Raw genomic sequence first — 22,860 nt, 5'->3', positions numbered from 1 at the left:
TCAGGGAAAGCACAGGCGTCTTCATGGCTACATGCGGCGCCGTGTACTGACTGGTGTCTGTCACACGCTGCAACACACCACTGGGTTTGTGAGCTTCTCTCTCATTTCTTCTCCACTGTTGGTCAATGGAGCTTTGAGAAGCTGAGAGACGGGGCGGGGGGACAAGTCAGTCCTCTGAAGGACGGTGAGGCGGAGGAGCAGGAGGATGGGAAAGTGTGAGACGCGTGTGTGGAGGAGAGCAATGGAGCCAGTTGGACTTTAATCTGCTTTAATCCGGGGAGGAATGTGAGCCGCTCCCTGCAATTAACTCTGATTTATCACTCTCGCGTCTGCGGCGTGTGTGTGACCGTGGGTGTGTGAGGCCCCGGGCGTGGCCCTCCTCTTGGTCTCAGAGACATTTCCAGGCCTGTGATCGAGGACTGTGCTCCTGCAGTGGGGAGGTCAAAGGTCACGGTGCTCTCGCAGCACGAGCGTCCGGGTGAAGCGGTCGGAGGCTCCGCCCCCTCCCGTCCCTCTGTTGCCCGAGTTTGGACGGTCCCTTGATTTTTGTTTTCACAGTCCATGTCAATGGAGGCAATGGAGACTCCCTGCCAATGCTCAACTCAATGCCCGGGGCATTCAGTGAGTCTGCAAACATGCAGCGAGGAACGTTTGCTCTGTGAGGAGCCGGTCGATCCCTGCTCCAAACCAAATCCACCCCCGACTCTGCCTGAAAACCGTCACTGAAGTGACTCAGCGTTCATGTTGCGTGAGCAGGGGCCGCAGGGCGGGGGCCCGGAGAGCCAGGAGCAGGTCCGGAGCGCTGCGCTGCAGCCGCTGCCCCCGCGACCTCAGACGAGCACGAGGGCGAGCGTGCCGTGGGACCTGCAGGCGGAGACGAGTCCGGTCGTGTCTCTGCAGCGGAGGAATGAGAGGGCGGTGCCGGGGGCCAGGCCCGGGCCACACCCAGACTCTCAGCACGGATCCAGGAGGCCCCGGCCGACCGGTTCAGGCGGCGCCGCCCAGAGACCTGGGGGGCCCACGTGAGTTGCCATGGTGACAGCGAGTGGCTCCTGTCAGGGACAAAATGAAGACCGGGAGGGTGCAGACCTCCCTGGCACCTAACCCCTCCACTGTCCCGGCTCCGCTCGGTGACCCGGATCACTCCCGCCCTCATCCCTCCATCACAGCCACGCTGGAAGCGGCCTGATCCAGCTGAGCTGAGAAGCTCAGTCCATGCAGGGAGCTGGTCCAGCTCTACACCCGGGCTCTCGCTCCTGACTCGGTTACTGGCGCCACCACTTTTGCCAGGACTCGCTCAGGTGCGCAGCGAGACGTGACCCACTTTGGTCAGACTGGAGGGCTCTCGCACACGCGCCACATTCCTCCAGCAGGAGCGACGAGTCGGCGTTTGGTTCCTGAACTCCTGAGAGTCCAACTCAAGCCAGCGAGCTCTCTGCGCTAATGTGACGTCACCCCGCCACGTCGGGCGCAGCTCGGAACTTCTGTCCTGTCACACTGAAATGTCAGTGAAACATCAGAACGTCGACGGAGCCGGACGGGCTCAAGCTCACGCGCCCTCACCTCCAGCAGACCAGGAGTGCCACAGCGCGCGGCGGGGCGGAGAGCAGAGGTGTGGTCTCCCCGCTTAAGACCGTCCTCCCCCGCCCGCGGCTCCCAGTCTGCTCCGGAGACACCGAGGACTCGGCCGGGACTCGCGTCGGAGCCGCGATGAGCCTGTACGGATCCCAGAACGCGCTGAACATGAGCCGCAGAGCCGGGTCCAGGACCGACCTGACGGGCGGCGGAACCATGCACTACTCCCGCAGCGAGTTCGTGCAGTCGGGCGGGAACGGCTTCGAGCCCTACGCGGACGGCTACAGCTACAGCTACACCAACACCAGCAAGTCGCCCGGGGGCGGCGGCCGCCTGGCGACCGGCATGAGGTCAGAACCGCTCCGCTTCTCTCGGCCCTGAAACATTGATGAGAGCTGCAAGGCGACACCCGAACCTGTGGCCCGCAAGCGGAAGCCGAGTTTGTTGACTCGGGTTAATATTGACTTGTGTGTCGAAGGCGTCGCTGCGTGTCTTCGCTCCGACTCTCGCTCGTCCAACTCGAAATTCCTCCGATGGTTTCAGCCGCGACCCGTTGCGCAACGCTCGGGAGCCCTCCTCCCGGTCACGTGACCGGCGGGCGTGAACCCGGACGAAAAGTGATGCGAAAACGGTGAAAAGCGAGGAGGGGGTCGTGACCCGCCCCTCACCCGCCGACCTCACTTGCCGTCAGGGGAGGGCGCGAGCTTGACTGACGGGTTGTGCTGCCCCCTACAGTGCACCGGCGCTCACTGCGCTGCACCAGAAGGCCGTCATCCTGCAGACCCAGTGCCAGGACCACCTGAAGAAGGCGGAGCTGGCGCTGCAGTCGGTGAGTCCCGCGCTGAGGCTGCCTGACCTCAGGTGACCGCCAGTGACCTGTGACCCCGGCGACGCAGGGCGGGCCGGCGGGCGACGCCGAGCTCTACATGGCCATGGCCAAGGACGCCATCGAGAAGCTGAGGAGCTGCGCGGCGGACCTGCGGCAGATGGGTCAGCCCCACGAGAGCGTGGCGCGCACGTGAGTCCGCCGGCGCCGGCCGTGGCTCCGCCGGTGGCTGACCGTCTGCTGTTTCAGGGCCGAGCACTACAAGGACCAGCTGAAGGGCGTGCACATGGCGCTGAGCGGCTCCATGCGGCGCCGCAGCACCAGGGTGAGCTCCGGCGGGTGGGAGGAGCCTAGCCGCAGCTTCCAGGACGCCATGGCCTGGATCAGCCAGCAGAAGGTGAGGAGGCAGAGGAGGAGGAGGAGGGGGAGGATGATGATGGAGGCGGTCTGTCCCTCTCTCAGCGGCTGATAGAGACGTCACCGTGGGGCGACGACCCCGCCGCCATCGAGCAGCAGCTGCTGAGTCAGCAGATGTTCCACAGCTCCATCCAGAGAAGTGCCGAGGTGGACCGGGCCCGGGACGAGCTGGTGGGTCTCTCTCTCTCTCTCTCCTGTCTGTCTGTGTGCGGGCCTGGCAGTTGGACCAAATCAGAGTTCCACGCTGACTCTCTCTTGCAGGTGAAGAAGGGAGACAAAGGAAACCTCCACGCTCTGGACCAGGAGTGGGACAGTCTGCAGGTACCACCTGTCTCCCTCTCCTCCCCCTGGCCTCACCTGTCTCTCTCTCTCTCTCTCTCTCTCTCCCCCTGGCCTCACCTGTCTCTCTCTCTCTCTCTCTCTCCCCCTGGCCTCACCTGTCTCTCTCCCTCTCTCTCTCTCTCTCTCTCTCTCCCCCTGGCCTCACCTGTCTCTCTCTCTCTCTCTCTCTCCCCCTGGCCTCACCTGTCTCTCTCTCTCTCTCTCCCCCTGGCCTCACCTGTCTCTCTCTCTCTCTCTCTCTCTCTCTCTCTCTCTCTCTCTCCCTCTGGCCTCACCTGTCTCTCTCTCTCTCTCTCTCTCTCCCTCTGGCCTCACCTGTCTCTCTCTCTCTCTCTCCTTCTCTCTCTCCCTCTCTCTCTCTCTCCCCCTGGCCTCACCCCTCTCTCTCTCTCTCTCTCTCCCCCTGGCCTCACCTGTCTCTCTCTCTCTCTCTCTCTCTCTCTCTCTCTCCCCCTGGCCTCACCTCTCCCTCTCTCTCTCTCTCTCTCTCTCTCTCTCTCTCTCTCTCTCTCTCTCCCCCTGGCCTCACCTCTCCCTCCTCTCTCTCTCTCTCCCCCTGGCCTCACCTCTCTCTCTCTCTCTCCCTCTCTCCCTCTCTCTCTCTCTCCCTCTCTCCCTCTCTCTCTCTCTCTCTCTCTCTCCCTCTGGCCTCACCTGTCTCTCTCTCCCTCTCTCTCCCCCTGGCCTCACCTGTCTCTCTCTCCGTGCCAGAAACTGTCGTTCCTCCGGTCCCAGCAGCTGAGGGAGGTGCAGCAGGTCCTGCAGGACATGTCTGCTGAGATCATGTGGGTCAACGACCGCGAGGAGGAGGAGCTGATGTTCGACTGGGGAGACAAGAACATCGATGTCTACATCCCCCGGAAGCAGGAGAGCTACTCTGTGAGTCCCAGCAGATGCAGATCCAGATCCGAGTGTTGACCTGTGTGTGTATGAGACAGAAGCTGATGAGCGCTCTGGAGGACAAGGAGAAACACCTGAACAAACTCAAGACTCGAGTGGACAACCTGCTGAAGAACCAGCACCCGGCTGCCGACAAGATCGAGGTGAGACTCGGACTCGCCTCCTCCTCCCTCTCCTCTCCTCTCTTTACTCCCTCTCTTCTCCTCCTCACCCCTCCGTTCACTCTCCAACTCCTCTCTTCCCCTCCTTCCCTCCCTCCCTCTCCTCCTCCTCTTCTCTTCCCCTCCCTCTCCTTCCCCCTCCCCTCCCTCCCTCTCCTCCTCCTCTTCTCTTCCCCTCCCTCTCCTTCCCCCTCCCCTCCCTCCCTCTCCTCCTCCTCCCCTCCTTCCCCTCCTCCTCTTCTCTTCCCCTCCCTCTCCTCCTCCTCCCCTCCTTCCCCTCCTCCTCTTCTCTTCCCCTCCCTCTCCTTCCCCCTCCCCTCCCTCCCTCTCCTCCTCCTCTTCTCTTCCCCTCCCTCCCCTCCCTCTCTTTCCTCCTCTCCTCCTCTCCTCCTCCCCTCCCTCCTTCCCCTCCACCTCTCCTCCTCCTCCCCTCCCTCTCTTTCCTCCTCTCCCTCCCCTCCCTCTCTTTCCTCCTCTCCTCCTCCTTCCCCTCCACCTCTCCTCCCCTCCCTCCCTCTCCTCCTCCTCCTCTCCTCCCCTCCCTCCCTCTCCTCCTCTCCTCCTCCCCTCCCTCCTTCCCCTCCACCTCTCCTCCTCCTTCCCCTCCACCTCTCCTCCTCCTCCCCTCCCTCTCTTTCCTCCTCTCCTCCTCTCCTCCTCCCCTCCCTCCTTCCCCTTCACCTCACCCCCTCCTTCACCCTCCGTGTCCAGGCCTACAGAGACACGCTGCAGACTCAGTGGAGTTGGCTGCTCCAGATCACCAAGTGCATCGACGTCCACCTGAAGGAGAACGCGGCCTACAGCCAGGTGAGCAGCCCGACCTGGAGGTGGTGAGGGCACCGCGCCGACACTCACCAGCCGCTTGTCCTCGCCAGTTCTTCAAAGATGCCAACGAGACGTACAAAGCTCTGCAGAAGGAGCACGAGCTGGTGCGCAAGAGGTTCACCTGCGACAAGGACACGTCTCTGGAGGACCTGCTGGACCTGCTCCGGGGACTGGAGGTAGGGCGCCCCCAGGTGTCCCGCCAGGCCCACTTCACATCCGCCTGTGTCCGCCTGGCCCGCAGAAGGAGAAGGAGAAGATCACGGAGCAGAAGCGGCAGGTCCAGCGGGTGGTCAACAAGTCCAAGAGCATCGTGCGGCTGAAGCCCAGGAACCCGGAGGAACGCGGCGGCCAGGTGATCGTCAAGGCGCTCTGTGACTTCAAGCAGGACCAGGTGAGTCGCCGTGGCGCCCGCCGGGTCGCCCACCAGACCGCCCGCCCGCCCGCTCCCCGGTGACTCTCTGGCTGCTGTGAGCGCAGAAGGTCATCTGCAAGGGCGACGAGGCCATTCTGAAGGACAACAGCCACCGCAGCAAGTGGGAGGTGACGGGCCCCGGGGGCCTGCACATGGAGGTGCCCTCCGTCTGTCTGCTGGTGCCGCCGCCCAACCCACTCAGCGTCAGCCTGGCCAACAAGTGAGTGACCGCCACCTCGGGCCGCCCACACTCGGACATACTGGATACTTGATACGGGTGTGTTAGATACAGGTGTGTTGGATACAGGTGTGTTGGATACAGGTGTGTTAGATACGGGTGTGTTGGATACGGGTGTGTCAGATACGGGTGTGTCAGATACGGGTGTGTCAGATACGGGTGTGTTAGATACGGGTGTGTTAGATACGGGTGTGTTAGATACGGGTGTGTCAGATACGGGTGTGTCAGATACGGGTGTGTCGGATACGGGTGTGTCGGATACGGGTGTGTCAGATACGGGTGTGTCAGATACAGGTGTGTCAGATACGGGTGTGTCAGATACGGGTGTGTTAGATACGGGTGTGTTAGATACGGGTGTGTCAGATGCGGGTGTGTTAGCTACAGGTGTGTTAGATACAGGTGTCTTAGATACGGGTGTCTTAGATACAGGTGTGTCAGATACAGGTGTGTCAGATACGGGTGTGTTAGATACAGGTGTGTCAGATACGGGTGTGTTAGATACAGGTGTGTCAGATACAGGTGTGTCAGATACGGGTGTGTCAGATGCGGGTGTGTCAGATACGGGTGTGTCAGATACGGGTGTGTCAGATACGGGTGTGTTAGATACAGGTGTGTCAGCAGCGGGTGTGTTAGATACGTGTGTCTTACCGACCGTCCGTCCGCCCGCGGCGCCGCTGACTCCCGTGTGGTGGCAGGAACGAGCAGTACTACGAGGCCATCCTGTCCATCTGGAACCAGCTGTACATCAACGTCAAGAGCCTGATCTCCTGGCAGTACTGTCTGCTGGACATCCAGCGCATCAACTCTCTGACCCTCAGCATGGTCCGTCTCTCTCTCTCTCTCACACACACACACTGACACACACCCGCTCGCCCCCGGCTCACTCACTCCCCGTCTGCCGGGTGCAGCTGGCCCAGATGCGCCCCGAGGAGTACCGGCAGATCATCAAGAGCCTGGAGACCCACTACGAAGAGTTCAAGGTGGCCAGCATGGACTCGCAGATGTTCGCCGAGGAGGACAAGAGGAGCATCGAGAGCCAGTTCACCGGGGCCCAGTCCCACTACGACCAGCTGGTGGTCCAGCTGCCCACTTACAGTGAGTCTGTCCCGCCGCTGCTCGCACGCCTGGATCTGGCTCCCGAGCTCTGACTTCTGCCCGCAGTCGTCCAGCAAGGCCAGCTGGAGGCTCAGCAGGCGGAGCCCACGCAGCTGATCTTCATCCAGCAGCAGACGGACCAGGAGGAGGAGGTGCTGCGTCTGGAGGAGGAGCGGCGGCGCCTGGAGGAGGAGCGGCGGCTGGAGGCCAAGAGGCAGACGCTGAGCAGGGCGGAGCCCGGCAAGAAGAGGGCGGGCTCCTCCGCCGCCACCGCCGCCGCGTCCTCCCGCAGCCTGTTGGAGCTGCACAGCCTCTGCCTGAAGCTGGAGGCGCTGGAGACGTCGCTGAGTCAGCACGTGCACGTGTGCCTGGGCGAGGAGGCGGCGCAGGACTGCGGCCTGAAGACGGCTGAGCTGGAGGTGCGCGGAGACCCGCCTCCCTGGCGCCAGCTCTCTCACCGGCTTGTGCTCCTCAGATGCTGCAGCGGGACCTGGACCTGCTCCAGCAGGACTACCTGACTCTGAGGGAGCGGATCCTGAGGGAGGCGGACACCACGAAGGACGCGGACAAGGCTCAGTTCCTGCGCAGCGAGCTCGCCGTCATCAGCCGCCGGCTCAGCGGCCTGGAAGGGAGCTCGTCCGCCTGCCTGCAGAGGTGTGACGTCGCCAGTCAGGTGCTCAGCTGCTCAGGTGACGGCTGCCTCACTGATGCTGTGGGTCCTTTCAGGCTGCGGGCTCTCAGGGACATGCTGGAGAGCCTGGCACGAGCGGAGGACGTGGTGAAGGTCCACGAGGCGCGGCTGACGGAGAAGGAGACCACGTCTCTGTCGCCCGCCGAGGTGGAGGCGTACCTGCAGACGCTCAAGGTACTGTTGTTAGCGTCAGATGTGTTAGCGTCAGGTGTGTGGGCGTCAGGTGTGTGGGCGTCAGGTGTGTGGGCGTCAGGTGTGTTGGCGTCAGGTGTGTGGGCGTCAGGTGTGTGGGCGTCAGGTGTTCTAACATCAGGTGTGTTAGCGTCAGGTGTGTTAGCATCAGGTGTTCTAACATCAGGTGTGTGGGCGTCAGGTGTGTGGGCGTCAGGTGTGTTAGCATCAGGTGTTCTAACATCAGGTGTGTTGGCGTCAGGTGTGTTAGCGTCAGGTGTGTTAGCATCAGGTGTTCTAACATCAGGTGTGTGGGCGTCAGGTGTGTGGCCGTCAGGTGTGTGGGCGTCAGGTGTGTGTGCCCACACACCAGATGTGCGTCAGGTGCGTGGGCGCTGCTGACGACAGTCTCTCTCTGCCGTGACCTGCAGAATCTTCAGTCTGAGCTGGAGCAGAAGCAGAGTGTTGTGTCCTCCATGGAGGCGGAGCTCACCAACGCCACGCACTGGAACGATGAGGTGGGCGGAGCCTGGCACAGGTGCGACATGATGCTGGGCCGGTACTCGGAGCAGGTGGGCCTGCTGTCGGACCGCTGGAAGAGGATCCAGAACCAGATCGGCAGCAGGTACGGCAGTGAGCGAGCGAGACCCTGGAGCTGCTGGGGAGGGGACTCAAGCTGTGCGTCTGTCTGTCCCAGGCTGCAGGAGCTGCACTCCTACCTCCCGCAGCTGCAGCGCTACAGACAGTCCAGCGAGTCCTTCAGCAGCTGGATCGACGAGACTCGCAAGAGACAGGAGTCTCTGCAGGGCACCAAGATGGAGACGCCGCAGGCCCTGATGGAGCACATGGACCGGCAGAAGGTGGTGCCGCTCGGTGCTGCGTTTGCGCTCCAGGCTCATGACACGCTGCGTCCTCCGATGTCTGCAGGCGCTGAACTCAGAGATCAAGGCCAAGAGGGAGACGCTGGACAGCATCCTGAAGGAAAACCAGAGCTGCGTCTCCGCCGTCAAGGTGAGGCCCGGTCCAGTGGTTCTGTGGGCCCGGTGGAGACTCACCTGTCTCTCTCTCAGGACTACGAGACAGATGTGGCCTCCTACACATCTGGACTGGAGACTTTGCTCAACATCCCCATCAAGAGGACCATGCTGAAGTCCCCCACCACGGAGCTCACGCACCAGGTGTGTGTGTGTGTGTGTGTGTGTGTGTGTGTGTGTGTGTGTGTGTGTGTGTGTGTGTGTGTGTGTGTGTGTGTGTGTGTGTGTGTGTGTGTGTGTGTGTGTGTGTGTGTGTGTGTGTGTGTGTGTGTGTGTGTGTGTGTGTGTGTGTGTGTGTGTGTGTGTGTGTGTGTGCGCGCGCGCGCGCGCGAGAGAGCCGTGCGAGGAGAAACACGCGCGTGTGTGTGTGTGTTCCAGGTGACTCAGCTTCAGACCCGCTACATGGAGCTGCTGACTCAGTCGGGCGACCACCACAGGTTCCTGGGCGAGCTGCTGAAGAACATGGAGGAGCTGAAGGTGGGAGCGCTCGCCCCAGCGGGCCACCTCAGCCAGGACACTGAGGGTGGCGTCTCTCTTCCAGATGCGCAACACCCGGATCGAGCTGCTGGAGGAGGAGCTGCGTCTCCTGAAGGAGGGCATCCAAGACCGCAGTGCCACCAACAAGTCCCTGGAGGAGGCGGTGGCCCGCTACAGGCTGCAGCTGTCGCAGTCGCAGGAGCAGCTGCTGTCCATGGAGGAAGTGAAGCGCAGCGCCGCGCTGCAGTGCAGCGCCACGCAGGACAGCCTGGACTCCAGCCACAGCCAGCTGTCGGAGCTGCGCGAGCAGGTGGAGCGGCTCACCTACCTGCTGGAGGAGGAGAAGCGCAAGCGGCGGCTGGCAGAGGAGCGCTACACGCAGCAGCAGAGCGAATACGAGGCGGTGCTCCGGAAGAGGCAGTCGGAGCTGGAGACGGTCAGCTGGTCCAAGGTGGAGCTGGAGAAGGACTCGGCCGGCAAGGATCGCGAGATGGCGCTGCTGCGCCGGCAGCTGGCCGACGAGGCCGGCCGCGCCCAGGAGCTGCAGGCGGACCTGTCCAAGGTGAGGAGCCAGTGCTGCGCCGAGATCACTCACTTGAAGCTCGCCTACCAGGCGCAGCTGAGCGGCAGTCGCGGCGACGTGCTGCGGTTGGCGGCGCTCCGGGAGGATGAGGCCGCCAAGCTCCGGCTGCAGAGCCACCGGATGGAGCTGGACAGGAAGGACCTGGGCGAGGAACTCCGCAGGCTCCGTGTCTCCCTGAGTCAGGCGGAGGAGCAGAGGGACGCCGCCGTGCAGGAAGCTCAGGCTCAGCACGCGCGCGCGGCGGAGGACGGGCGGCGGCAGAGGGCGCTGGAGAGCCAGCTGGAGGAGGAGCAGGCTGCGCTCCTGAAGGCTCTGCAGGACAAGGAGGAGCAGCTGGTCTTCGTCTCTCACACCCTGGAGGAGGAGACGCGCCGCAGGAGCACAGCAGAGCAGGGCCTGCTGGTGCTGGAGCAGAGTCTGGCGCAGGTGAAGGGGCAGCTGAGCGAGGCGGGCGCACGGCAGGAGGAGCTGCAGAAGGTCCACTTCCAGCTCCAGAGGGAGCAGAAGGAGCGAGCCCGAGTGGAGCAGAGCCTCAGCCGGGTCCAGGGCCGCCTCAAGGACCTGCAGGCGGTGAGAGACGCCCTGGAGAGCCAGGCCCAAAACGTGAGGCAAAGCCACCAGGAGGAGGTGTCCCGGAGGCGGCAGACGGAGGCGGAGCTGGAGGCCGCGCTTCGTCAGAAGAACCTGGAACTGGACTCCGCCCGGCTCAAAGCCGCGCAGCAGGGGCCGCTCCCCAGCCGGCGCAGCAATGTGGCCTGCCGCCACCTGCTGGCTGAGCGAGAGCGACTCCTGGTGGAGGCAGAGAAGGTCCAGCGACAGGCGGCTGAGGTTTGTCTCCAGCTCCTGGAGAACTCCAGGTGCCAGTGTGGAGTGATCAGTAGTCCGTAGATGCCTGCATGCCGCTGCGCCCCATGCAGGCTCCCTCCCTGCATGTGTGCCCTCGTTTTCCAGCCCTTTCCCTTGGTAGCCTTCTGTGGACCTGAAAACACCTGTGAATAGTCCAGGCTAGGTGGGCTGGTCCTCTCTGACCCAGATGGAGACTGTTGTTTTCCAGGTCCACAGACTGTAGTGGACTAGTGGGTTGTCCTTGTTGTCCTGTCTGGATTTTAGGAAGTCGACTAGTCTTCTCTCACCAGACTTGAGTTGAGTTCGAGTCACGACAGAATCCACCAGGTGCCTGGTTTGTCATTTCCCAGAAGCTGAAGGTCTGGGTGTGTGGTCCGCATGGCACCTGGTAGAACTTCGACTCCCTCCTCTGCAGAGGCCGATGGTGGCTCGGCTCCTCCCTCCGGGCGCTCACTGCTTCCCTCTGTGTGTTGCAGGTCTCCACCTCCCTGAAGGCGCTTCAGTCGCAGTACAAGGACGTGGCCAGCGAGCGCGACGCCCTCCTGCTGAAGCTGCAGGCCACAGACCGGGACCGAGACCGAGTCCAACGTCTGGAGGAGGAAGTGAGCCGCCTCAAGTTCTCGCTGGACTCGGAGCTGAGCAACAAGCAGCGGCTGCAGGCCGAGCAGGAGCGCAGCCAGAAGGACCTGGGCCACTGGAAGGAGCAGTTCCAGAGCAAGCAGACGCTGCTGAGGCAGTGCGACCTGGACAGGGAGCGTCTGGAGAGGGAGAAGGGCTCGCTGGAGAGCGAGGTCCAGCGCCTGATGAGGGAGCTCCGGGAGCTGGAGGGGATGTACCAGAGCAAGTTGTCCTTGCTGCAGTCGGAGCTGAGCGAGGTGACGGTGGTGAGGCAAACCATGGAGTCGGAGCTGAAGCGGGTGAAAGAGCTGCCCACCCTGGACGACTCGGCCGTCTACCTGGACGGCGTCCGCAAGGCGGTCACCGCCAGCCAGCTCTTCCAGGCCGGCCTTCTGGACAAACCCACCTTTTCCCAGCTGGTCAAGGGCCACAAGTCGGTGGCCGAAGTGTCGGCGGACAAGAAGCCTTGTCTGAAGGGCACAGGCCCGATAGCAGGGGTGCTGGTCGAAGGCCGTCCGGGTCAAGGCTCCAGCATGGGACCCTTCGACAAACTCACCCTCACTGAAGCCAAGCAGCGGAGTCTGCTGGCGCGGGATTGTGCCGACCTGCTGCTGGACGCTCAGGCCGCCACCGGCCACCTCATCGACCCCAGGACCGGCCAGAGGCTGACTGTGGACGAAGCCTGCACCCACGGACTGGTGGACGAAGAGGATCGACGCAGGCTACTAGCTGCGGAGGCGGCGGCCGTCGGCTACGTCCGACCTGGCGTGGACGCGCCGCTGTCGGTGGCCCAGGCCGTGAAGCAGGGGCTGGTGAACAAGAACACGGCGCTGCGCCTGCTGCAGGCCCAGGAGTCGGTGGGCGGCATCTTGGATCCCGTGCTCAGTGTCTTCGTCCCAAAAGACAAAGCTGTCAGTCGTGAGCTGATCGACGAGGACGTGGCGCGAGCCTTGGCTCAGAAGCCGGAGCTTTACCTGGATCCGGAGACGGAGGGCGGTGCCACCTACATGGCGCTGAAGCAGCGGTGCAAGGTGGATCCTCAGACCGGCCTCCTGCTCCTCCCGGTGTCGGAGAGACAGGATCTGTCCCAGATCATTTTCGACGGGGTCCGCAAGCCTGTCTCGGCCCAGCAGCTGCTGGACTGCGGCGTCCTGGACAAGCAGACCTGCAAGGACCTGGCCAAGGGGAGGAAAAGCATCCCCGCCGTCTCTGCGGACATCAGCCTCAACCTGAAGGGCAGGGGCCCCATTTCCGGAGTCATCGCTGGCATGAAAGGAAAGATGTCGTTTTCCGACGCAAAGAAACTCTGCCTCATCCCAGCGGAGGCCGCGGAGCTGCTGCTGGAGGCGCAGGCGGCCACAGGCCACGTCATCGACCCCACCACTAACCAGAAGCTGACGGTGGAGGACGCCTGTGCCCGAGGGGTGGTGGACGCGCAGGACAGAGTGCGGCTGCTGTCGGCGGAGGCCGCCGCCGTGGGCATCCCGGACCCTGGCTCTGCCAAGCCTCTGTCGGTGTTCCAAGCCATGAGGAAGGGCCTGATGGAGGAGAAGTCGGCGCTGCGACTGCTCCAAGCCCAGGACTGCACCGGAGGCATCCTGGATCCAACCCTCAGCGTTTTCCTGCCCAAGGAGACGGCCATCAGACGCAACCTCCTGGACGAGAGGCTTTCCCGCATCCTCAAGCAGAACCCCGAGTGCTTCCTTGACCCCGACTCCGACCGCGACATCAGCTACGGGGACCTGAAGAGAAGAACCAAGACGGAGTCGCACACTGGCTTGATGCTTCTCTCCATCATCGAGAGGAAAGATCCCTCCAAACTTCTCTTTGACGGCGTGCGCAAGCAGGTCTCGGCGCAGCAGCTGCTGGACTGTGGGATCCTGGACAAGCCGACGTTCAGCAAGCTGGTGAAAGGAGAGATAACGGTGGACGAGGTGGCCGTGGACAAGAAGGTCCATCTGAAAGGAACGGGGCCCATCGTCGGGATCGTCGCCCGGAACCAAGGAATCATGTCTCTGACCGATGCCAAGAAGCACAACCTGCTCATCTCCGACAGTTTACAGTACCTTCTCGAGGCTCAGGTCGCCACCGGCTACATTATCGACCCCAAAACCAACGACAAACTGACCGTAGAGGAGGCGTGCGCCCGAGGCGTGGTGGACCTGAAGGACAGAGAGCGGCTGCTGGTGGCAGAAGGTGCGGTGGTGGGTTACAAGGACCCCAATGGAGTCAAGCCCCTGTCTGTCTTTGAGGCGATGAAGAAGGGAATCGTGGACCGGAGGACAACGCTGCGCCTGCTGCAGGCCCAGGAGAGCGCAGGAGGCATCCTGGATCCCGTCCTCAGCGTCTTCCTCCCTAAGGAGCTGGCCATCAGACGCAACATTTTGGATGAAAGCACCCACCTGGCGCTGAGCCAGAGGCCGCCCTACTACCTGGATCCTGAGCCCGAGCACGACATCAGTTACGGGGCCCTGAAACAGAGATGCAGGACCGAGACCGACACCGGAGTGCTGCTGCTGCCCATCTCTGAGTGGGAGGTGGAGAAGCAGAGGGCCAAGGTGGACCCCTCCACGCTGCTCTTCCAGGGAGTCCGGAAGCCAGTCACAGCCCAGCAGCTGTTGGACTGCGGGGTCCTGAACAAGTCCACCTACGAGCAGCTGGTCGGCGGCGAGAAGACAGTTCCAGAGGTGTCGGCCAGTCTGGCGTCCTATCTGAGCGGAAGCGGCCCCATTGCTGGAGTGGCAGCTGGGCCTTTCAAGAGAGTCTCATTCACGGAGGCCAAGAAAAACTCCAGCGTGTCGGCGGACTGCGCAGACCGACTCCTGGAGGCACAGGCTGCCACCGGGTACATCATGGACCCCCAGGCGAACCAGAGGCTGACCGTCAGAGAGGCAGTGGCCCGAGGGGTGGTGGACAAGCTGGATGAGTCCCGGCTGTTGGCTGCTGAAGCTGCCGTGATTGGCTATCGCGACCCGAGCAGCTCGAAGCTCCTGTCGGCAGGTCAGGCCTTGAGAAAGGGCCTGGTGGACAAGGACACAGTCCTACGACTCCTGCAGGCTCAGGAGGCCGTGGGAGGCGTCGTGGATCCCAACCTCAGCGTCTTTCTGCCCAAGGAAATGGCCATGAACAGGAACATCATCGATGCAGACCTGTACCAGGCGCTGAGCCGCTCCCCACCCTGCTACCTCGACCCGGAAACCCAACGCGCTACTACCTACGCAGATCTCCTCAGAAAGTGTACCGCCGAACCAAGCAGCGGCCTCTTGCTCCTCCCCGAGACCCAGCAGTCAGCCACGGTGCAGGGCCTCCGGGGCCAGGTGCCACTCCTCCAGCTGGTGGGTGCAAACCTCTTGGATCAGTCAGACCTGGACCAAGTGAGGCAGGGACGACTGACCAGCCGGGACATCGAAAGCCGCCTGCGCCCCTACCTGGCGGGCTCCTCTTGCATCGCCGGCGTGTTTGACGAAGCCCGTAATCGAGCCCTTCCTTTCTACCAAGCCATGAAAGACGAGCTGTTGAGGCCGGAGACCACGCTGGAGCTGCTCGAAGCTCAGGCTGCCTCCGGCTTCATGGTTGATCCCGTCAGCAACCTGTACCTAAACGTGGCCGACGCCTACAGCAGGCACCTTTTCGGAGCCGACTTCAAGGACAGCCTGCTGTCTGCAGAGAGAGCCGTGACTGGCCATCGGCTGCCCGGAACCAGCCGAGTCATCTCTCTGTTCCAGGCCATGGAGAAGGGTCTGGTGGAGAGGGGCCACGGCATCCGCCTCCTGGAGGCCCAGCTTGCCAGCGGAGGAATCATCGATCCAGAACACAGCCACCGAATTGACCTGGAAACCGCATACCAGAAAGGCTACCTGGACGAGAGGACCCACAAGATTCTCACTCAGGGAGGCGACGGCTCCAAGGGCTTCATGGATCCCAACACCGAGGAGAACTTGACTTACCGCGAGCTGAAGCAGCGCTGCATCACGGATGAAAAGACCGGCCTCCTCCTGCTGCCCATCGTGGACAAGAAAGCGCAGGCTGCCTCGCAGAAGAACACGCTGCGAAAAAGGCGGGTGGTGATCGTGGACCCCGAGACCAACAAGGAGATGAGCATCCGTCAGGCCTACGACAAGGGCTACATTGATCATGAGACCTTTGTGGAGCTCTCGGAGCAGGAGTGCGAGTGGGAGGAAATCACCACCACCGCGCCGGACGGCTCCACTCACTTCATGATCGTTGACCGGCAAAGTGGGAAGGAGTACAACATCAGCCGCATGCTGGAGGAGGGCCTGGTCAGCCGGTCCGCTCTGGACCAGTACCGCTCTCGGGTCATTACCCTGACTCAGTTCGCTGACCTCATCACCTCCACCGCCAAACGGGGGTCGGCGCACGGCTCAGCAGAGACCGACGGCGTGACTGCGAGAGACGCTCCCGTGCAGCCGTTGTTGGTGCCGTCTGCGTACACTGAAGTTTCAAGACCCCTGTCGCCCACCTTCACCAAGACCACCACGACCAAAACCACCATCACCGAGCGTAGCAGCAGCAGCAGCAGCAGCAGCCGCCACGATGCTCTGGACCTGCCAACCCATGTGTCCGGGATCTCACTCAGCCCCACGTCCCCTCTCGAGTCCCTCGGTGAGAAGAGTGCTATCGGAGCCATCTTTGACACAGAGGCTCTGGAGAAGATCTCCATCACGGAGGCTCAGAGTCGGGGCCTCGTGGATGCCATCACTGCTCAGAGACTCCTGGAGGCCCAGGCCTGCACCGGCGGAATCGTCAATCCTTCAAACGGCCAACGGCTGGGGGTCCAGGAAGCCTCCCGCCAGGGAATCATCACCGACGACATGGCGGCCAAGCTCAAGCCGGCGCAGAAGGCCTACATGGGTTTTGAGGACGTCAAGAGCAAGCGAAAACTGTCAGTGGCCCAGGCCGTGAAGGAGATGTGGCTGCCGTACGAGGCTGGCCAGAGGCTGATGGAGTACCAGTGTGTGACCGGAGGGCTGCACGACCCGGAGGCCGGCTGCAGGAGGTCTCTGGACCAGGCCGTGAGAATGAACTGGCTGGACGCGCGAGCGGCCCAGAGCCTGCGGGACCCCGGCCGCCACAGCAAGACCCTCACGTGCCCAAAGAGCAAGCTGAAGATCTCGTACCAGGAGGCCCTGGACAATGCCATGCTGGAGGAAGGCACCGGCGTGAGGATGCTCCAGGCCTCCACCACCTCCTCCCAGGGCATCAGCAGCCCCTACAACGTGACCTCTGCGCCGGGATCCTCCACAGGATCCAGGAGTGGCTCGCGCCGGGGCTCTCGCCGGAGCAGTTTCGATTCGGGCTCCGCCTTGCTGACCAGCCGTTACGGCAGCTTCTCCTCCAGATCCAACTTCTAACGCGCTGCGTCCCGTCCCAGGACGGAGGCGCCATTTCATGCTAAACTCCAGGGGTTTCAGCTTTGGCTCGCCATCTTCGCGCCGGTGTGTGGTGTGTGTGTGTGTGTGCGTGCGGGTGCATTGCAGTTATCGGACCTGGCTTGCTTTTTGGTTCCACCATGTTAAAAAAAAAAAGAAATAAAGTTTTTACCGCTTCAATCTCAATGTTTTGTGTGTGTCTCGTGATGTGGCGAGTCATACTTCTGATGAAGAATAGTCTCTGACAGCACAAGATGGCGACGTTCTAATCGAACAAAAAGGTATTAGAGGAATATCGTGTGAAGGGACGTCAGGAAAAGCGTCCTGGAACAAAAGACTGAGGCGTGCGAGCGATGGTGGGACTCGCCATAGAAACATCTTATCTCAACCTCATTCTGACCGGAGGTCTAGCGCAGTGGTTGGCAGGCGGACGCGTGTTCACCTGACGCCAGAGGCTTGGAATCCCACCTGTTGTGTGCACGTGGCACGGAGGGAAGCTGCCACGGTTCATGCACCGTCCGGGACGATGGTATGGTCAGGACATCAGCAGTGATCGCGGCTTGTTGCAGACGTCCTGAAAACCGCTGACAGTTTAGCAGCGGATAAGCAGGAAGAAACAGTGGCGCATGCTCAGACAAGTGTGAATAAAGCGAGCGCTCCTCGTGTCACGCTGATCAGACTGCAGGAGCTCAGCTATCGAAGTTCAAGAATCACAGGAGTCTTCTTCTCCTCCTTAAGATCAGTAAGTTCAGATCAATGTTATCAGTAATAAATTGTATAAATGGACCGATAATACATAAACAAATGATCGAAAATCAACAATGTGGAAGAAAGAACTTTTAAGTCGCGTGCGTCAAGGAAAGTTCCGGGAACCGTCATGACTGACGACACCTTGATCGGCTCCAACCTGGAGACCAAGAAGTCCTGGCGCGTCTGTTCCGTCTCTCCCAGCGTGCTCCTGCGTCCTCTTCATCCCAGTCCAGGGAGCTGTTTGCCCTCCTCAGCCCTCCACCTCGAGGCATCGCCCCGGTCCTCAAATTAATACATCTTTTAAAAGACGTGTCCCGGGACTTCCGTTTCCGCTTGACATGAGCTAGACGCAAGTCTCACCTGCTCCCGTACTTTTTTCACTAAAACTCACATGTTTGATATTATTAGCGTTTATTTTTGCACAAAGGAACTGTTGAGTTTTGACGAACCGAAATGAGCAAACATTCTAAGTCCGGAAATCACAAACAAGGTAGGGATCCTCCGTCCTCATCGCCGAAGCCCGCTGTCATGGCCGAACAGGAGCTGCTCACGCTTCAAGCCCTAAGAGACCAGCTGAAAGCGTCTCGCGATGCAATTGTAACTGACTTCAAAACCGAGATTCTGGTTCTGCGACAAGAACTCAAACATGAATTGGAATGTATTCGTTCGGAGACCTCGCCAGGATATCGACGAGGAGTTAAATAAACTCCATAGCGGTCGTTCCGAAATAATGACGGAGCAAGCCAGTATGGCGATAACACTAAATGAAGCCTTGGAGCGTATCCAGCAACTTGAACGTCAGAATGAAGAAAAATCCAAGGAGATGAAACGGCTACTTGACAAATGCACAGATCTGGAAAGCAGGAGCCGGCGTCAAAACTTGAGATTCATCGGAATACCCGAAGGCGCCGAAGGAACCAGCCCTACGAAGTTTATGGCGGATTTTATTCATGACTTATTCGGAGAGGATAACTTCACTCCACCTGTGCTTATTGACCGCACACACCGGACGCTTGTGCCGAAACCGAGTCCAGGACCACGTCCCCGAGCGATGATTGTGCGCTTTCACTACTACGCTCAACGGGAGAAGATCCTCGGACTCTCCAGAGGGAAGGAGTCTCTTCATTTCCAAGGATCACGAGTCCACATTTTCCCTGACCTTCCAGTTGATGTGAGTAAACTTCACGCAACATTTAACTCCATCAAAGCCAAGCTACGAGAGGCTAAGGTCGTATACAGCCTTTACTACCCGGCCAGACTGTCTGTCACTTTCAATGGAGGAGGCCACACTTTCGACTCTCCTGACACTGCGGAAGATTTCGATCGCTCCAAAATTCAGCCTTCGCAAGGAGAGTGAAGACTAGACAGCCCCGATCTTTTGATCTCTCATGAACAAGTGTGAGACGGGATTCACTGAACTCAAGTGAGGACGCCTTTACAAGTTACAAGTTGTGATTTCTCAGTTCACGTTTTACAACATATACATATATAATGTGGTTCTGATACTCTTACAGTTTCATTGTTCTTGTGGGCAACTGTTTTGAAATATCTAGTTAAAATGGGAGTTTTAGCTTAACAAGTTTAAGTGAAGCTACTTAGGTGTTACATCACCACGTGTGTCTTTGACTGGGGAGGTTTTGCTCATCAGTTCCAGAGGGGTGTGAGGGGTGGGGGGCGAGTTCATGGACGTTAAAAGAAAGCTTTTTGTTTCATTGTTTGGTTTGTTTCTTTTTCTTTTTTTCACTTCTATGATGTGGTCCACCTATGTAAGATTGTTTTCCTTGACGTTGTATGGTAGATATTAGTGTCAGTGGGGAGAGCCTGCTGCAGTATGTTAGTTGGAATGTAAAAGGACTTAATCATGCCATTAAAAGGGGAAAGATTCTGAACCACTGAAGAAAGTTGAAGGCGGATATAGTCTTTATGCAGGAAACGCACTTCAAGTATCAAGATAGACACAAATGACGCAAAGCTTGGATTGGTCAGGTTTTTCACTCTGAATTGAATTTCAAATCAAGAGGAGCCGCTGTCGTAGTCCGGAAAAATATCCCATTGATTTCTTCAGAAGTCATTTCAGACACGCGGGTGGATTTATTTGAGTTTGTCAGAGTCAGCTGAACAATGTTCCAGTCATCCTTGCAAGCATTTATGCACCCAACTATGATGATGAGGGCTTCTTCAAAAACGTGTTTTCATCCATTTAAACAAATATCGTTTAATTCTGGGAGGTGATTTCAACTCTGTCTTAGATTCACATTTAGACAGATCATCTAAAACCATCCAGCCAATCACCAAATCAGCTCAATTCCTAAAACATTTCTTACAGACTTATAAACTGGTCGACCCCTGGCGTTTGAAAAACCCTACAAATCGGGCATATTCTTGTTTTCTCCTTCTCTCTCTTTGTGTATTACTGTTACTCAGCACATTTCAGAACTATTTAAACAGAATTTTAAACCACTACTGAGTGAAACCATGTCTGATTTTGACAGGTGGTCGAATCTCCCCATGTCATTAGCTGGGAGAATAAACACAGTGAAAATGAACACACTTCCCAAATTCTTACTTTTGTTCCAATGTATTCCCATTTATATCAAGAATAGCTTTGTTAAAGATTGAGATAAAGCAATAACTGGATTTATCTGGAACAAAAGAAAGGTGAGAATAAGAGAGGAATTCTTGCAGAGGAGCAAATCTTGAGGTGGGATGCACCTTCCAGATTTGAAACTTCATTATTGGGCCTGTAATGTCCGTGCTCATCATTCTGAATCTGAAAAGAGTCTGTCCTGGTTAAATATGGAACAAGAGTCCTGTAATCCAACCTCATGAGCAGCTTTAGTCTTCTCCCCACTGCCTTTGTCATTATACGACTCAAAGCATCATTCTGTCACAACACAATCTTTGAAAATATGGTCTCAAGTTAGAAAACAACATGGGTGGCACAGAATGTCTTATTTAGCACCGATAAACTCGAATCATTGTTTGAAACCTGGAGAAACGAAGGCAGAACGAATATAAAGTCCTGTTATATAGATGGTATATTTTCTTCATTTGAACAACTATGTGGCAGGTTTAATCTTCCCCGCAGTCATTTTGTTCCATACCTACAATTCAGACATTTTACTAAGTCAAATTCAGCTTGTTTTGCAAATCTACCAGAGGACTCACCAGTGGATTTCATTCTCTCTTCAGATCCATCAGCCAGGAGAGTCATGTCTTCTATACACACCACTTTGATGAGTCAACAAAGAACAGCTCTGGATCATTTCAAGTCTGCCTGGGAGGGTGATGTGGCTCTGTCCTTCACAGATGAGGAGTGGCAGGAAGCATGAGGACACGTACCCCAGACGTCAATATGTGGGAGACATGGACTCACTCAATTCCAAATGTTACATCGTCTTCATTGTTCAAAAGTGAAACTCGCCGCAATAAACCCAAACATGGATCCTCTTTGTGACCGATGCACACAACATCCAGCATCTGTTGGACACGTGTTTTGGCTTTGCCCAAATTGATTGAACTTTTGGTCCCAGATGTGTCCCACTTTGTCAGAAATGACAGGGCATGTCTGTTGTATATACTGGAAAATCGAAAATATTATAATCAAAACCTGCTAAATAATATTTGATATTATTTCTGATTTTTATCATTGATTTTGATGTTTGAACTTTAGTGAACCTATATGCTTTTGACCGTGAACGTTTGAACTCACGAACAGATGTGTGTTCTGAACTTAGATTGAACTTGTAAACGCACGTGCTGACGCAGATGGAGCAGATGTGTTGACCGAATATGGTGAACCAGGCACCATGGACGCAAATGCTGACGCAAGTGCTGATGTAAATGAAAGTAATGTGATCAATCACCGAAACACGCGATCCTTTCATGGGCATGGCATCAGGGCCAGCTGTGTTAAAACTAGATGTGATTTATCACCGGGGCACGGGATACGTACATGGGTATGTCATCAAAACCATATGTGTTGCTATATAAACGCTCAGAGATGTGACACTGGGTCCTGCTCTTTGGCTTTTTGGCTGCATCTGTCTGCAGTAAGGTCTTGTATCTTAACTCAGGACGGTGCTCTTGCTATTGCTCTCAGACTGTTTGATTGAAGTCATTTTTATTGTTCTCTTATTATTTTTGATTTAATTCTTTCTATTGCATGTATTTTGATTATATGGTTTTTCAAGTATATGTACTAGTACCAGCGTCTGGCGGTACTTTTGATACTGTTGGGTATCAGCGTCTGGCGATACCCTTGAGTTTATGGATTTTATTATTCTTGATTGATTTTATTGTTTTTACTATTCTTTTATGAATTTTTTGAAGAAATACTTTTGTAACAAAAACATAATAAAACTGAGTACGAATGAAGTACTGAAAAGGCACAACGGCGTTGATCCCTGACTACTAAAGAATCGACTGGCTCCTGTACGACCATCAACTGGGTTATAGGTGAGTTACTGTTTGATTTCCTCCTGTTGCACATGTAGTGAGTGTCTCAAATGGTAGCATTATTCCATCCTGAATTATTGTGTCAATGATAAGGTGGTAGTTTTAGGCATTTATGGGGAAATATGTTATTTGAAAGGAATGGATTGAGGATCCGATCATGAGTCCCTAAACGAAGTTAAGTAAAGAGACTACGGTCAGAGGTGTAGCATTGTAAGGTCAAGAACCTGTTTCTTAACAGGTCGGGCTAATTAAATAACCCGCTCAGTGAAGCGCCGACACTACTCACTCATATAATAGGTGAAGTTGATACATCTATTATAGTCTTAGAACCGTGTCTGCAACAAGAGGCTGACTGAGTTGACCACCCGAGGGGCCCTTTACCAGAGAGGCAGAGGGAGGTAGTGTGCTCGGAACTAGGGACGGCTTATGTTATAACCAATCGCCTTGTACACAAGACCTTGAAAACCTAAACCCGACGACAATGTCATCAGCCCTGATCCCAAACTCGCCCTATTTGGGATCCACAGCAATAACTGCCCACTTCAGGGTATTAAATACAGAATGGCAGTCTTTACTCTGATCATTGCCCGTCGACTCATGTTGTTAAGCTGGAAAAATTCTTGTCCTCCCAGTTATAAATGGTGGTGACGAGGTGTTCTTCAACATTTGAAATTGGAAAAACTTTGTTTTCTTTTAAGAAGTTCCTCTGACAAGTTCGATAAGATGTGGCTCCCCTTTATCAGCTACGCTGCAACCAGACTGTAATCTCCCCTCATACGATATTGTTGATATGTTTCACAGTGTCTTCTATACAAGACTAGGGTTCTCACGCAGTAGAGGTGAATTTTTTTATTTTATCATTTTTATAATTAATTAATTTCTTTATTTATTTTTGTGTGTGTGACTGTTTTTCTTTTGTTTTGTTCTGTTTTGTTTTCTTGTTTTTTTTTTTTTCTTAATTTAGATATCTTTTTTTTTTTTTTTTAATTGCGATGTTGTTGACATAATTTGTTGAATACTGTTGGGGGGAAAATAGAAAAAAGAAGATATT

The 22,860-nt window shown here is 57.2% G+C and overlaps 1 protein-coding gene across 1 annotated transcript; it reads left to right on the top strand.

Moving 5' to 3' along the window:
* Positions 1–1,673: 1,673 nt before the first annotated feature.
* On the top strand, positions 1,674–17,963 carry LOC128746757 (desmoplakin-A). Its single transcript, XM_053844052.1, has 24 exons — positions 1,674–1,925; positions 2,311–2,404; positions 2,472–2,593; positions 2,651–2,798; positions 2,864–2,989; positions 3,080–3,139; positions 3,872–4,039; positions 4,099–4,203; positions 4,933–5,028; positions 5,097–5,222; positions 5,288–5,437; positions 5,524–5,678; positions 6,392–6,518; positions 6,605–6,791; positions 6,858–7,210; positions 7,267–7,445; positions 7,518–7,656; positions 8,085–8,278; positions 8,351–8,513; positions 8,581–8,664; positions 8,724–8,831; positions 9,066–9,164; positions 9,229–9,726; positions 11,070–17,963. Exons 1-24 carry the CDS (start codon positions 1,711–1,713, stop codon positions 16,581–16,583), a joined length of 9,210 nt encoding a protein of 3,069 aa, XP_053700027.1. The 5' UTR covers positions 1,674–1,710; the 3' UTR covers positions 16,584–17,963.
* The last annotated feature ends 4,897 nt before the right edge of the window (positions 17,964–22,860 follow it).

This window comes from Synchiropus splendidus, chromosome 1 (assembly GCF_027744825.2).
Source record: "Synchiropus splendidus isolate RoL2022-P1 chromosome 1, RoL_Sspl_1.0, whole genome shotgun sequence".
Lineage (NCBI taxonomy): Eukaryota > Metazoa > Chordata > Actinopteri > Syngnathiformes > Callionymidae > Synchiropus > Synchiropus splendidus.
Note: the sequence above shows the minus strand (reverse complement) of the source record. Positions and strands in the feature narration are given on the sequence as shown.